Source organism: Ovis aries, chromosome 18 (genome assembly GCF_016772045.2).
Source record: "Ovis aries strain OAR_USU_Benz2616 breed Rambouillet chromosome 18, ARS-UI_Ramb_v3.0, whole genome shotgun sequence".
Lineage (NCBI taxonomy): Eukaryota > Metazoa > Chordata > Mammalia > Artiodactyla > Bovidae > Ovis > Ovis aries.
Genome location: NC_056071.1, coordinates 53,023,210 through 53,039,413, shown reverse-complemented (window position 1 = coordinate 53,039,413; position 16,204 = coordinate 53,023,210). Strand labels below are relative to the sequence as shown.

The 16,204-nt window shown below is 38.9% G+C and overlaps 1 protein-coding gene across 9 annotated transcripts in view; it reads left to right on the top strand.

Annotated features, from left to right (window-relative positions):
* TP53BP1 (tumor protein p53 binding protein 1) overlaps positions 1 to 16,204 on the top strand; it is a 69,318-nt gene that overhangs the window by 24,308 nt on the left and 28,806 nt on the right. For 2 of the 9 annotated variants that reach the window (XM_042235341.2, XM_027957304.3), the window contains exons 12-16: positions 1,258 to 2,584; positions 6,192 to 6,311; positions 7,080 to 7,283; positions 10,671 to 10,728; positions 12,873 to 12,965. In XM_042235341.2, coding sequence (XP_042091275.1) covers positions 1,258 to 2,584; positions 6,192 to 6,311; positions 7,080 to 7,283; positions 10,671 to 10,728; positions 12,873 to 12,965 — 1,802 coding nt within the window. Of the gene's footprint in view, positions 1 to 1,257; positions 2,585 to 6,191; positions 6,312 to 6,787; positions 6,911 to 7,079; positions 7,284 to 10,670; positions 10,729 to 12,872; positions 12,966 to 16,204 lie in introns of those variants that run through there. The other 7 variants (XM_060401843.1, XM_042235340.2, XM_060401842.1 and 4 more) reach the window with 4 other exon arrangements.

Sequence of the window (16,204 nt, the reverse complement as noted above, 5' to 3'; positions counted from 1 at the left end):
TGTCACTACAGTTTTATCTTTTCAAGAATTTCTTACAGTTGGAATGATAAGTGTATGATGTTTTGTGTTTGAATATTTTAGCCTAGCTAATTTTTGAGGTTCATTCACATTCTGGCATGTATTAATATTTCAGTCCTTTTTATTGTTGAGTACTATTCTGTACTCAACTATTCTGTACTTGGATACTTATTCACCTCTTGATGAACGTTTGGGTTGCTTCTAGTTTTTGGATGTTTGATACTGCTGTGAACATTTGCGTACACATCTTTGTGTGGACTTATGATTTTATTTCTTTTGGGTTAATATCTACAAATACAATTTCTGGATCATATTGTAACACTAATGTATGTTTCGCTTTGTAAGATAGAACCAGACTGTCGTCCTAAGTGGTGGTAGCTTTTGCATTGCCACCAGCAGTTTATGACAGTTGTAGTTGTTCCACGTCTTTACCAACATGATGTAATCTTCCTACTAAGCCTTCAGCCTTTCATATTGGTGTGTAGTGGTATCTGTTGACTAATGTGATTATCATAAACTTTGAATTTTAACATTTGCTTTGTGAGTGCAGCACGTTTTGAAATAGTGGGACATGAAATAAGAACAGGCATACCTCATTTCATTGTGCTTTGCAGATAATTTGTTGTTTTACAGATAGAGTTGTGGCAATCCAGAATTGTCAGTCAATGTTTAAGATTAAAAAAAAATTTTTTTTTAAATTAAGATATGTACATCTTTTAAAGACACAGTGCTATTGCACACTTAGACTACATAGTTTAAGCATTTACGTACACTGAGAAACCTAAAAACTTGTGTGACTTGCTTTATTGTGGTGATCTGGAACTGAACCTGCAGTATCTCTGAGTTATGCCTGTATGTGTTCCCACTTTGTGAGAACTGAAGTGGACTGTGTGGGCTTATGTTCATGTGATTCTTGTATAATTGACGGCCCATCATACAGCGTATGACATGATTTAACTAGTGATATGCAGTAAATTTAAGTGTTTTTGTACCTACTTGAATACTTACAGGTTTTTGTTTGGATTGTGCTTATTCTAGATCAGTGATTCACAAGAAAAGCATTAAATATTGACTTGTGTTGATGAAAAAAGTGATGGTTATGGCTTGTATTTCTGAGGTTATGGCCCTGGAGTTTTAAAATTCTTGTGTAATTGATTTAGAAATTTTAGAATGGAAGGACTAGATATAAAAGAAATATGATGATGAAGAAATGATTATTTGTCTGTTTTTGTTCTTAAGGATATCTTCATTCCATCTCCAAGTTTGGAAGAACGATCAAATGATGAGAAGAAGGGTAGAGATTTGCATAGTTCATCTTTGACTGTTGAGTGTTCTAAAGCTTCAGAGACTGAACCAAAGAATTCCACTGAGGATCTGGGACTTTCTTTGACAGGGGATTCTTGTAAGTTAATGCTTTCTACAAGTGAGTATAGCCAGTCCCCAAAGACAGAGAGCTTGAGTTCTCACAGGCTTGATGAAGATGGAGAGAACACACAGATTGAGGATACTGAGCCCATGTCTCCTGTTCTCAATTCTAAACTTGTTCCTGCTGAAAATGATAGTATCCTGATTGACCCTGCACAAGAGGGCCAAGTAGAACTGAATCAGAATGATGATAAAGCAAAGGGGGACAACACAGGAACCAGGGATGACATTAGTATTTTATCTGCTGGTTGCAAAGGCAGAGAAGAACCTGTAGCGGAAGACGTTTGTATTGATCTCACTTGTGATTCAGGTAGTCAGGCAGTTCCCTCTCCAGCTACTCGATCTGAGGCACTCTCAAGTGTGTTAGATCAGGAGGAAGCTATAGAAATTAAGGAACATCATCCAGAGGAGGGGTCTTCAGGGTCTGAGGTGGAAGAAATCCCTGAGACTCCTTGTGAAAGTCAAGGAGAGGAGCCCAAAGAAGAAAACCTGGAGAGTGTCACATTGCATCTCTCTCTGACTGAGACTCAGTCACAAGGGCTGGGTCTTCGGAAGGAAGTCCCCAAACAAGAATGCCAGGAGGCCATGGAAGTGGAAACCAGTGTGATAAGTATTGATTCTCCCCAGAAGCTTCCAATGCTTGAACAGGAATTGGAACATAAGGATCAGGAAGCATGGGAAGAAGCTACTTCAGAGGACTCGAGTGTTGTCATTGTAGATGTGAAGGAACCATCTCCCAGAGTTGATGTCTCTTCTGAACCTTTAGAGGGAGTGGAGAAATGCTCAGATTCTCAGTCGTGGGAGGATGATGCTCCAGAAATAGAACCATGTGCTGAGAATAGAGCAGATATCCAAGAAGAAAAGAGTGCAGAGTGTGAAGGAGATCGGAAATCAGTGACTGCAGAAAAAGAACCTGTAGAGGCAGACTCTCCACAGCCTCCTTTGACCTTAGTGAGAGCAGCTGGTACTCCAGGACCTGAGCAGGAAATGCAGCAGACCCAACCACGAGAGAGAACTGATAGCACTTTAAGGGAAGACTCAAAAATGGCTAATGCAGAGCACGTGGACTCAGGTGTAGAGGCCCAGCAATTGGAGAAAGCCTCTGCCCAGGCTTCACAAAGCTTCTGTGAAAGCTCTAGTGGTAAGTGTGATTGTAAATTGTTCTGTGTTTCCAACCAAAGTATGATTTGGAATGGAAGGTAGGGGAGAACTGCATACTTGTTACATCAGGGCTGAAAATGAATTTGGATTTATGTTTGTGAGCAGCCAATAATTAAAATATGGGTTTTTTTCTTTTGTAGCTTCAATTATTTGTGGAATCAGAGATCATTTGAGGTTTTTATCAGCTTTAGAACGCAGGTGTAACTAGCATGAATTTTCTAAGTATTTAGAAAATTGTACCAACCTGGTATTTTCTACTTAAGTCTCAGCCTTGCTCCGTGTTTTTATATTTGGACAGTGGCCTTGAAGTACAGGGACCTTTTTTGATTACCTTATGCAGTTAAATCATGTTCAAAAAAAGTGTGGTGGTCTCTTCTTATGGGGATTCAGTTTCTACCATTGGTTCAATGTATATACATCTTAAACCTTTAACTGGGAAAGTTTTAGTTTGTGTGCTTTATCTATTTTATTTTTTAAAAGTTTCATTTACTTTTGGCTGTGCTGGGTCTTTGTTGCTTTGCTGGGCTTTCTGTAGTTGTGGTGAGCAGGCTTCTCATTGTGGCGGCTTCTCTTGTTGCAAAACACTGGCTCTAGGTTACTTGGGTTTCAGTAGTTTTGGCCCGTGGGCTCAATAGTTGTGTTGCACGGGCCTAATTGCTCCGCAGCATATGGAATCTTCCCAGACCCGGGATTGAACCCGTGTCCCCTGCATTGGCAGGCAGATTCTTAACCGCTGGACCACCAGGGAAGTCCCTTTATCTATTTTATACAGTCTAGAATGAGAATAATAGCTTATTTTTGAAATATTTCTAGAATATCATGTCTGACATTAGCTGAAAAGAATTCAGACTTTCTGAATGCCCGAAGTCAGTATAATTTAAAAACAAAACAAACCAAAAAACCAAAATACAGACTTAAGAAAGCAAGTTTCTAAAGATAATGGAAATGAGAAGCAGTGTTTAGGTAGCATCATGGCTGTTAGTATGGGTGATGATACCTTTCGATGTTCCTGGTTCTAATTTATACCTCTTGTCTAGGAGTGATTGTTAGTACTTTTTTCATCTCAAAATTGCTCCCTTTTATTAGATTTGATGTTCATATTTTTTCTTTTTCCTTTTTAGAACAAGAAATGAAAAGGAGCTGAAAAGGAGGTTAGGGGGTGTTGGGTTCAGTCTCTTCTTCCTAAAGTCATGTGGTTAGTTAATGATTGAAGTGGGACTAGAACCTCGGTCTCCTGATTCCTAAGTCTGTGCTCTTCCTGTAAAAACAGTATGATAGTTCCTTCGTCGTTCAGTCGTGTCCAACTCTGAGACCCCATGGACTGTAGTCTGCCAGGCTCCTCTTGTCCATGGGGATTCTCCAGGCAAGAATACTGGAGTGGTGCCATTTTCTCCTCTAGAGGAATTTTCCCAACCCAGGGATGGAACCCAGGTCTCCCGCATTGCAGGCAACTTGTTTACCGTCTGAGCCACCAGGGAAGCCCCAAACTGTATGATACCGTTTCTCTAATTCTGCTGAGTTATGGCAAAGAACTGTCTGAAGACCTAGTATTCTACATTATTAAAGACTTTTATAGTTTCCTTTCTAAGTACTGTTATCAATCTAAGTCATGTTTTGTAGGAAGGGTGCTTTAGTTGTTGTACAGAAAGAATTGTGGGTTGGGGAAAGAGGAAGACTTCAGGCAGGCAAAGTAATTGATAGGCTCTTGTAATAATCCAGAAATGAGGCTTTGAAGACCAGATAATGGCACTGCTACCCATATAAGCCAATATCTGTTAGGTTGTAGTGATGCTTTGGATCAGTAGTGCTAAGTTAAGTTTATAAATAATTTTCTGTAATTAATGCTTGCATATTATATTCGCATATTGTGGTTTGTCATGTAGAAGGCTCTACTTAAAAATTTTATACAGATTTTCAAAAAGTCTGAATGGTTGATCATAATGTGAAGGATAGTTCCTGTCAAGAGAGAGATCAGATGGTGGTTCTGGGAATGAAAATTATGTAAAATAGTCTTCAGAGTGTATGACGCTTTGTGAGTATATTTGTTTTTTAATTTCTATAAGTTCTTTATTAATTTGAAGGACTTACTTTTTAAAGAGTTGCCAGAGAATGAATGTTTACCTACCAGCCCATTTCATTTTGCTGTAACTATGGTGGAATTCTTGGCCAGTTAGATGGAACGTTGAGACTTTCCACTTCTGCTCTTCACAGTTTAAGCAGCACATGGGAACTTTCCATCCTTGTGGGAACCTGTGACGCAGAGCTGGTTGCTTAGAAGCCTGGACTGCTGATTGGTGTCTGAAGTGGGGGCAGTCTTGTGAGCCTGAGCCTTTAATTTGTTGGATTTGATGCTATCTCTGTGTTTCCCTATTGGCTCAGTTGGTAAAGAATTTGCCTGCAATGCAGAAGACCTGGGTTGGATTCCTGGGTCGGGAAGATCCCCTGGAGAAGGGAATGGCTACCCACTCCAGCGTTCTTCCCTGGAGAATTCCATGCATAGAAGCCTGGTGGGCCATAGTCCATGGGGCTGCAAAGAGTCAGACACAACTGAGTGACTAACACTAGCTGGGTAGACAGTGTCAGAATTACCTTTGTACGGCACCCACTAAATGGCCCCTGGGAATCAGAGAATTGCTTGGTGATGTGGAAAGGACATTAGACAATTTTCATAAGGAATAGTGACTGGGTAAGCCATATTACAGTTATTCTGAGCCACTCCAGGAAACTTAAGTACAACTTTTCACATGTCAGATTTAAGAACAGCAGTTTGGCATAATTCTTTTTTTTTCCCCAAACTTAGTCACTTTATGAAAAGAGATAAATAGGAATTCAGAAAATATGATTTTGGCCATTTGCTAATTCTGATTAGAAATTTGGAATGGAGACCTAGTTAAAAAATAAGGTTTTGTTTCTAGACAAATGTTCGTTAATGACCAATATGTCTACAATGGGAATGCTCATATATGTGAGATTTACCATTGCACTGCGGTGGCCTAGAACTGGTCAGTACTGCTGAATTGTGAAACCTGTGTATTTCTTCTAGAACCAATGAGTATTTTGAAGTCCTTTTAGCTCATGAAATCCTTTGTCTGCTCTTTTGAGTAGATTGTAAATTATAAGTATTAACATCAAACTTTAACATAGAGAACTTTAACATAGAGAAATCCTACAGATTGCTAAAGCTTATAAATGAACTCCTTGAGATAACATTACACAAAATTAAGATGTCTAGATTTGAAACTATCCAGCTTACTGCTGTCTTGGGGCTCAGATGTGTCTGTGTTCCTTGTGACCTCATGTTCCTCAGGGCCTCTGAACTTTAGGGCTTCCTCTGTTTGCCTGTTCCCTAGTTGTCTGCTTTGTGCCAGTTCTGTTGATGAGCGAGAGAGAACAGTAGGATATTGGCTGAGAGGCCTGATGAGGGAGGGGGGTTGGGAATGAGGCAGAATTGGGGAGCAAAGGAAAAGAATAATTGAGATATTTCTTGCAGTTCTCCTCACTTTTGCCTTTCTTGTACTTATGTTTTGATTTCCTTTTTGTTTATCATTGGTTTTTTTGTTTGTTTGTTTGTTTCTTGCTTTCTCCAGAAACTCCATTTCATTTTACTTTGCCTAAAGAAGGTGATATTATTCCACCATTGACTGGTGCAACTCCACCTCTTATTGGGCACCTAAAATTGGAGCCCAAGAGACACAGTACTCCTATTGGTGAGTGATTAAATGTAATGATGTTTAAAGCAGAATTTCTGAGATACCATTCTGTATGCCAGTGATTCTTTTATATCTGAGGAGTTGGGCCTGCTGATGTGATTGATTTTTGTCTTAGGAAGAATAGGGTTATGGTGTTTGATTCCATGAGTTAACTCCCAGGAAATGTGAGCAGTGATGAGAGGAAGGAAAGAAAGGATACAGTGAAGGAAGGAAGGAAGAATATCTATGAAGATTTTATTCTGTTACTTGCAAGGCCATAGTATCTGGGTGTTAAACAGTGGTTTAGAGCTGTTATTATAAGGAAGGGAGAGCAGGTAGGGTAGGAGCACTGTTTACTCAGGACCCTGGCTAATCAGTCTGCTGCTGCTTGACAGGGCAAGAAAATTTAGATCCTCCTTCCCTGAAGCAGCTAGTAGTCTTCTACATTAACCTATTTGTTTTCTCCAGTCAGTGCTGGGAGGTAACAGTCATGCCGTCTGGAGTCTCCTGCTACCTATGCCTGATGCTGGCAGATGTGGGTTGGCTGAGGGCTCATGCAGCATCCTTTGTCCAGATGCAGAAGTGGAACTGAATCCTGTTGCTCTTCTTAAGACCAGGTGTCAGTACTAGTGCGTAGTTGTTGATACTTGTGACAGGATCTATCCTAGGAATCCTCTTCAATCCTGCAGAGCTGTGGAGCCAAACAGACAAATTGATGACTTTGAATTGTTATTTTTCATGTTTGTATTTTAGTGTTCTTTCTTCCCCCTGCCTCCCTTCTTTCAGGTATTAGCAACTATCCAGAAAGCACCATAACAACCAGTGATGTCATGTCAGAAAGCATGGTGGAGACCAACGATCCCATACCTGGGAATGAAAAAGGAGATTCTGGGGCTGCCCCAGAAGTGGGTGATCAGTTGTGTCTGAGAATGAAATTGGTCAGTCCTGAGACTGAGGCAAGTGAAGAGTCTTTGCAGTTTAGCCTGGAAAGTAAGTTTTATTTATGTTAATCTTGGGTAACTAGTGGCTCCAGATCTTCTGGAATTATTTATTTTCTTCTGGTTTTAGTGATTGAAACTTTTAGAAATGTTATTTGTAAAGTCTGATTCTCATGAATTTTAATTCTTTATTTTTGCTAGTCACTGTCATGTTACTGAAGATGCTCCATTTTATAATCTCTATGGTGCTGCTTGTATCTCTGTATTAAACTTGTGCCTATATAAAGTAATTGGTTTTCATAGACAGAGATGTCTGAGTTCAGAAGTGACTAGAAAATGTAGGATTGTGGATTCAGGTTGTAGGTTTAAGTTGACTTTCCCACATTAATTGCAAGTTGTTTGGTATGGCTGGAATACAGAGAAAGTGCAAGGGAATGGCTGCAAAGTCAGGACTGGATTCTGAAAGGCCTTTTACATCATGCTGAAAAGCTGAAGAATTTTAAGCCGGGGAGTGATACGGTCAGATTTGCTTCTTTTAAAGGATCAGTTGATTGATTGAAAAATTTGTGCATCATTCCTTTCCTTGCCCATTTTCTGTTCTGCTGCCTGGCAAATGCAGTCTTTAACCAGGAAGTGGGATCATTAGTAGTGGGACAGAGATGAGGGGATGAATTTGGGAGATGAATAGCAGCATAGAGGGGATCTTGGGACCAGTTAAATATGGGAATAATACAAGAAAAAATATAGAATGACTTTACATCCACATTTTGTTTTCATGATAGCACTCTGTAGTAAATCTTGTTTCCATTTTGTTGATGAGAAAACTGAGACTAAGAGAGGTTTTAAACCTACTGTTAGAGTAATTGGTAAGAGGTGGAGCAGGAGTTTGAATCAGATCCATCTGACTTTGAAGCTTGTAATTCGTCCACTAGTAAGTTTGTAAACGGGGTTTAATGGAGTTAGGAGAGGAAAAAGTTTTATCAAGGAGATTGTAAAGGAATAGTCCTCTAGATAAGGAGAATATTCCTTATCTTAAGGAATATTCCTAGATAAGAAGGCTGCTGCTAAGCTGCTAAGTTGCTTCAGTCCGACTCTGTGACCCCATAGATGGCAGCCCACCAGGCTCCCCCGTCCCTGGGATTCTCCAGGCAAGAACACTGGAGTGGGTTGCCATTTCCTTCTCCAATGCATGAAAGTGAATAGTGAAAGTGAAGTCGCTCAGTCGTATCTGACTCTTAGCGACCCCATGGACTGCAGCCTACCGGGCTCCTCCATCCATAGGATTTTCCAGGCAAGAGTACTGGAGTGGGGTGCCATTGCCTCCTCTAAGATAAGAGGGCTAGGAGAGTATAAAGCCATGGAAGCCTGTGAGGAGGAGAGTTAAAAGAAAATGTCACATGCAGAAGTGAGGTCTAGAAAGATATATCTGGAAATGTACATTAGACTTGGCAGTTAGGATCCATTGGGTGACTCTAGAAAGAATTATTTCAGTACAGTGGTTTGGGTGGGACCTGTACTGATGGTAATTGGGGAGTAAAGGGGAGAAGAGGCAGCAAATGTATTCTACTTTTGAGAAGTTTAGGTAAGAAAGGAAGAGAAAATAACAGGTTAGAGGGGAATATAGAACTGAAGAAGGGGTTTTTTTTTTTTTTTTTCAGGCTGAGGGATACCTAAGGAGGTTTAGAGATTAAAAGGAAATCTCCAAAGGGGAAATGGGTTTAAAATGAGATTCTTGAGAAAGAGGGATGAAAGGGGAGTTTTCAAAGACTGCAGATAGAGTGGGTGGACCTGATAAGAACTCTGATTCTGTGAGATTGAAGAAAAGAAATTTTAGCTATGTATTTTGAATTCTTACTATATGCCACATATATATGCCATACATGTAAAACTCATTAAATCTGATAACAAAACCTGTAAAGTAGATCCAGTTGTTATCCTCATTTTATAGGTAAGGAAACTGAGGCACAGAAAGGTTGAGCATGTTCCCGAGAGTCACACAGCTAGTAAATGAAGTAGCCTGAATTCAAAGTAGTTCCAAGAGCCAGAAGTCTGGTTCTGAATTAGAGTGCAGTTCTCCTTCTCAGTGGTTATTGATTTGAAAATTTAGAACCTCAGTAGAAATAAAGTATAACATATTTTCATCATTATTGTCATCTTCTCTTAGCAAGAGAGTACACGATAGCTTTGAATCTTTAGATTTGAAGTTAAAATTGGGAAGACCTTAAATGGAGCTAAATGTTAAAAGATGACCATATTACTAAATTTTACTACCTTTCCTGATAATCGGGCACCATACTAATAGTTTTCCCCATTTTGTCCTCACAACAAACCTATGAGGGTTGGTCATGTAGCTTGTGGGATCTTAGTTTCCAGACCAGGGGTTGAACCCCAGTCCACAGCAGTGGAAGTGCAGTCTTAACCACTAGACCCCTAGGGAGTCCCTGGGTTGGTTCTGTTTTGTCTTTATTTTATAGATGAGGAAACTGACTCAAGATGAAGTTTATCCCCAGCTTGGACCGCTAAGTGCTGGAGCTGGGGCCTGAGCCAGGTTTCTGTTTCAGAGCCAGGCCTCTGACCACCAAGCTTCAGCTGCCTCCTTGATGAACTGTTCAAATTACATTGGGTTATGAATGTTTTAGAAGTATTTTAAAGTATTTTTCATTTTTTCTAAGGCTAGAATTAATGGTAAATGAACACATTTTAATCCTGTGGCATTGCTTTGAGAATATGGAATTCTTTTCAGTATGACCTTTAATTTTTTACTACAGGTTCTTTCTTGAAAATGTGTTTTATTTTTCAAATATCTGTCCCAAAAGCTCTTTGGAAAGAATTTGAGTATCTTCTGTGTGTGGGTTCTCGTAACACTATTTAAAATTTGTGCAATTTTCCTGCATAATTACTAAAGTTTTTTCTTTTAAAAAACATTTTATTGAAATAGAGATGAATTACAGTGTTGTGTTAGTTTCACATTTATAAACTTTCTCAGAAGTTTCCTTAAATTTGTTTTGAAATTTTTAAATAGAATTTGTTTTTACTACGTGATTTTTTTACTTGTATGAGAAGAGGTGAATTGAAAGTCAGAAATTTCACTTTCACTTTTAAATTTTCTTAGTAATTCATTATATTTCTGGAGAAACTGAATAGTCTTCTGTAGGGAGTTTGAAAGAAAATCGGTGGAAGTGAGAAGGACATGTCATTAAATGATAAATCTTTTCATGTTCACTTTTTATTCTTATTTCCTTTTTTATTATTTGTTGCAAATACTAGTAGATCAGGGTTTTATTTTTACGATTTTTAAAAATGTCATGGTGAAAAGAGGCCTTCAATAGCTTCAGAAATTCAAGCATTATTTTAGAGTATCATTGGGGCTGAGCAGGTTTTTAAGAGGTCTTAAGGTGTGATACTGAGTTCTGTTTCTCTTTCTTTTGTTTTTATTCAGAGCCAGCAACTGGTGAAAGGAAAAATGGATCTACTGCTGTTGCTGAGGCTGTTGCCAGGTAACCAGAGCTGGTTGCTATTTAGAGGAGTTTAATATACAAAGCCACTGGTAATAAGGGGAGGATAATTTATCAAGAAAGGAAAAAAATTTGAAATGAAACTTGAGCAGAGACTGTGTAGCAGTGTGTTGAATCTAACCGTCGGCTTTCTTATTAATACTTTAATAAAGCTTTTGCTATATTTAGAACTAAGATATTTAATGGTGTTTCCCTTTCTTCCTTTCATTGGTGTGAGAGTGCCTTTTTTCTTTGGTGAGGGAAACAGGAAGTTAACAGAGGTAGCCATGGACCTTATTCTTCCTGAGGTCTGCGCTTGCCAGCCCTAGCCTCAGGCCGTATTCTCTTCTGCTGCCAAATTAGCTACAGTCCTGTTGTTTTTGCTTTGTCACGAATGCTGTCATAGTTTGAATATGACCCCATCCTGAGGCTCTGGTGGTAAGCTTTGCCATCTGGTGGCCATGAGAATAGAATTGTTCATTGGTTTCTTGTGTGAGTCATCCAGTATGAAAATACTAGCAGTGGTTGTTGAAGAATAGGTGAGGATTCTTAAATCAGTCTAGACAGGTACTATAAATAAGTAAAGCAGTCTAGGTGCAAGAGTGTGAAATGTTGACGACGATGGCCAACTGATCGTGTGTCTCGTTTTAAAGGAGGGTAGCCAGTATTCATTTCCAGCCAGTCATTACCATGCAGACTTACTGTTGTGAAGTCTTTAAAATTTTTAAAGAGAAATCTGAATTTTTAAAAATAAAATTTCCTGCTTGGTGGGTCATCTAAAATTGTTGTTGACTAAGTTGTCTTTGGACTAAATTTGATCCTCAGTTGTAAGTGATCCATCTAAATCCTTTGATTTGTGTGAAGCTATGTCTAGAGAAGTTAATTGTTTTCTGTTTTTTTACATATTTAATTTGAAAGATAAGTACCTTTGATTCCTTATTAGTTGAAAACTCTTTAATGTTGTGTTGGAGAAAATGGAGTTTATACTTGATCTTTAGGTTTAAACAAAATTGTTAAAATCCAGCACAACCTGTTATCACTTTGTACATGTACTTGTTAAGAGGGAACAGTATATGCTGCTGAAACCTTCTGGACCCTTTGGATGGAATGTAGGGATAGAAAAATAGGGAAAAACCTGAAGCAGAGGGTTGGATTGGAGGATCACAGAATGAGATTCACTGATACTGTTGTGAAACAAATTTTATATAGGAGAATCCAGATTTCAAGAATCTTTGACTTTACCATTGGGTTCACCATAGGTAATCATTTAAAGTAAGCTCTGTTCAGTTCAGTTCAATCATTCAGTTGTGTCCGACTCTTTGCGACCCCATGGACTGTAGCACGCCAGGCTTCCCTGTCCATCACCAACTCCCAGAGCTTGCTCAAACTCATGTCCGAGTTGGTGATGGACCCTGTTAGAGTAATTTAAATGCTATCTCTGTGTTTAGGTGAAGCAGTACCACTCTGTTTTTAAGTGTTGTCTGTAGCTGGACACTGTTCAGATTACTTGCTTCCGTCTTGTCTCTCTCATACATTTCATTATTGAAGATTTCATGAATATACAAAAGTAAAGAGAATAGTATCATGAACTGCCATGTATTCATCACCCAGGGTCAAAAATTACCAACTTAAAGCTAGTCTTGATTCGTTTATAAATGCTGCCCACACTCTCTACTCCACTCAATTTTTTTAAAGCTAATTCTAGTATCATTTTTATCTTTAAATATTTCAGTGCTATTTCTAAAAGATAAGAATTCTTTAATTTCAACTTAACCACAGTACTATTGACTTCCCTGGTGGCTCAGACAGTAAAGTGTCTGTCTACAATGTGGGAGACCTGGGTTGGGAAGTTCCTTGGAGAAGGAAATGGCAATCCACTTCAGTACTCTTGCCTAGAAAATCCCATGGACGGAGGAGCCTGGTGTCCATGGGGTCGCAAAGGGTTGGACACGACTGAGTGACTTCACTTTCATAGCTATTATCATGCTTTTAAAATTGGCATTGAATCCTAATGTCATCAAATATTTGGTATTCAGATTTTTCATATTCAGAGAAAGAATGTTATTCTCTCTGTACCTAAAAGGATAATTTTCAGAGGTACTTTTCCTTTCACAATTAACAGTGTATTGCTTTAATTTATTTCTTAGTTCCCAGAAGACCATGTCTGTGTTTAGCTGTGTCTGTGAAGCTGGGCAAGAGGATGAGGCTCAAAGTCGGAATTCTTCCTCTGCACCCATCAGGCGAGCATTATTTTTATAGCATCTTTTGGGCTATATGGATTCACAAAATGATTGGTAACAAAATCTAGAATATACTGCTACTGTTTTGTGAGCTTGAGCTTACTGTTTTATTTGAGGGACTGTGACATATTCTAGGTAGATTTATAAATGAGATGTCATGAGAAGTTTTATTAAATATTTTATAGATAGATTTTTGTCTTTCTCTGCCAGTTCTATCAATTTAAAATGATTCAGTCTTCATAACTTATAAAAATATATCATCCTGAATTTCTAGGATTATCTCTTTTGCTTAGTTTTGGACATGTTTACTTTTAACAGAATTTTTATTTTCCATTAGTTTCCCATACAGCAAAGTGAGATGTTTGACAGCTTAAATTTAAAATTTATCAGAGTTGATGCAGGTTAAGTTTTCCAGTAATTTCTTTACTCCATGATCTCTTAGAACAACTATGAAGTTTGGAAAAATTTTTTGAGTTACAAAGTATTTCTTCTGTATTAGAAAAGTATCTTGTTTGGAATATGTGGTTCTTATATTTAGTGTAGGAGAAATAAGTAATGGCAGTGGAATAAGTTTGTATCTTCATTAGGAATCTTATATCTCTAGAATTCAGTAATTTGTAATTAGGGAATAGAATAATGTTTTGTCATCAGGTATATTCTTAATAGTGTTATTTGCAACATAATTTTTTTTTTTTGGGGCTGTCTCTAACTTGCCGAGGGGTCTTAGTTCTCCAACCAGGGATTGAACCTAAACTCTTGGCACTCGAGTCCTAATACCCTGCAAGATAATTTCTGTGTTCCTTATTGGTAGAAATATTTAAGAGAAGCACATCAGTGATTTTACTAAACATTCTGATGATTACATGTGAACTTGTTGGTATTCTTGGGAATCAGATAGTCCAGGTCACATCCTTTGTTGTATCAGGAAACTTGTTAGGTGAAGTACCACCTTGTATGTTTTCAAAAGTAGTGTGGTCTTGGCCGAGCAATTAGGAAATTTATTGATTGCATTGTATTGCCTTCCTATTTTATCAGATGGTTTATAATAGACTAGGATGCTGGTGATTTTTGTTTAACCTTAATGGAAGAAGGGCCTGAGAATTCCGGTGATGTTGATTCCAGTTCCCCCTCAGACAGACCTACCTACGCTCAGAACAAAATGGTTAGACGTTTATTAAATATGGAGGTTTATTCTTCCACATTTCACTTTGGATTAATTTTACCCAGGCTTTTTCTGCTAATATTTGCTTTTTTTGGCATGAGTTTCTAAACCTAACGTATAGTGACCAGAGTAGAATTGTGTAGCCTAAACTAATGAAGAAAGGGAAGAATGGTCCTTCTTAAAATTATCGAATTTCTTTTGTCTGTCTCTTTTCTGGTGCTAAAATTTCCTTCTTTATTGCTTTGTGAGAGATTTAATGTACACATCTTTGTGATAGATGTTTCTTGGAGCAAAGTGTGATTTGCACATCCTTTATTTGATGCTAACAGGAGAAAGAGAAGTAGCAAAATTCTGATACTTGACTGGAATCTGCTGAATGTTGCTGCTGTTGCAATGAGATACCTTTGGTCTTTAGAGAGATGGGAATTGTTCTGATAACAGTTTTGGGGGAAAAGGCAGCCTGTTATTTGTCAAATTAGGAATTAAAAAGTAAAAAATAAAATGAAACTTTGTTTTAAAACTGAAATTCTATTCAGAAGTTATGCCCTAAATAGTTTCTGAGGTAAAATGGTTTTTCCAGTAGTCCTGTATGGATGTGAGAGTTGGGCTATAAAGAAAGCTGAGCGCCAAAGAATTGATGCTTTTGAACTGTGGTGTTGGAGAAGACTCTTGAGAGTCCCTTGGACTGCAAGGAGATCCATCCAGTCCATCCTAAAGGAGATCAGTCCTGGGTGTTCATTGTTAGGACTGATGTTGAAGCTGAAACTCCAATACTTTGGTCACCTGATGCCAAATGCCGGGAAAGATTGAAGGCAGGAGGAGAAGGGGATGACAGAGGATGAGATGGTTGGATGGCATCACCAACTCAGTGGACATGGGTTTGGGTGGACTTCGGGAGTTGGTGATGGACAGGGAAGCCTGGTGTGCTGTGGTTCATGGGGTTGCAAAGAGTCAGACGCGACTGAGTGACTGAACTGAACTGAGCTGAGGTAAAATGTCTAGGCTTGTTTAAGGGTGGGAACAATTCTTAAAATGGTAAATCAAATCCTGTCCCTTCTAGCTTTTGGCTCACTTTTATTATTGCTTAGGTGTTGATACGTTAGATTCTTAAAGATTCAAATGTGTATTCAGTCCATGCTTTGTCTTATGCAAGTAATACTGATGGAGCATCTGCTGTGTATCTAGCACTCTGCTAAGTAATTTGTATGTATGATCACTTATAAACCAGGCTGGTGTTACTCATTAGTCTTCTGGTGATTTTACTCTTACCTGTTTTTTCCTCTTACCTATATCCTCATTCAGTTGAGGTTCCTGACAGATAGGACCCAAGCTCTTAACAGCCATTTGCATTGAATATACCAGGCTCTCTTTGGCCAGAACTCTCTTGTAAACTGTGCTTTGGTCTCCTGTTGTGGTAAGCTGTGCTATACAAGATAGGAACTTCAGAAATGTCTCCTTTTCCCTTCTCCAAGATGCAGAGCAAGCACTAAAGAACTCTTCATACTTCCTTTTTCTGTCTGTCCAGGTCTGTTCAGCTTCTTAGGGTGAGAGCGCCTCCCAAGTTGGAGACAGCTTTTTCTTTCCAGATGGCTAGCTCTGTCTTTCTGTGGCCAAACACTTAGAGCAGCAAGATACATAGTTTCTAGACTGTTTGTCACCCTGAATTTATCTTCTGGGTATATCTCAGTTTATGCTTTGTCAGACATGGCAGCCTGAAACATTCCAGATGTCTTTCCATGATTAGTTCAGAATGGATTCTTTTTGTCTTTGTGCTGGCAGTGGATCTTCCCGACCCAAAGGTTGAACCCAGGTCTCCTGCATTGCAAGCAGGTTCTTATTGTCTGAGCCATGAGGAAAGCCCTTAATCTGGTGTATGTGCTCACACGTGTGCGTGCGTGTGTGCGTATGGTCCTTGTTGCTGCTCACAGGCTTTCTCTAGGTGCGGTCAGCAGGGACTGCTCTTACGTGTGGGCTTCTTACTGCAGTGGCTTCTCTAGTTGCGGAGCATGGGGCTCATGGGCTTAGTTGCTGCACGGCATGTGGGATCTTTCTGGACCAGGAATAGAACCTGTGTCCC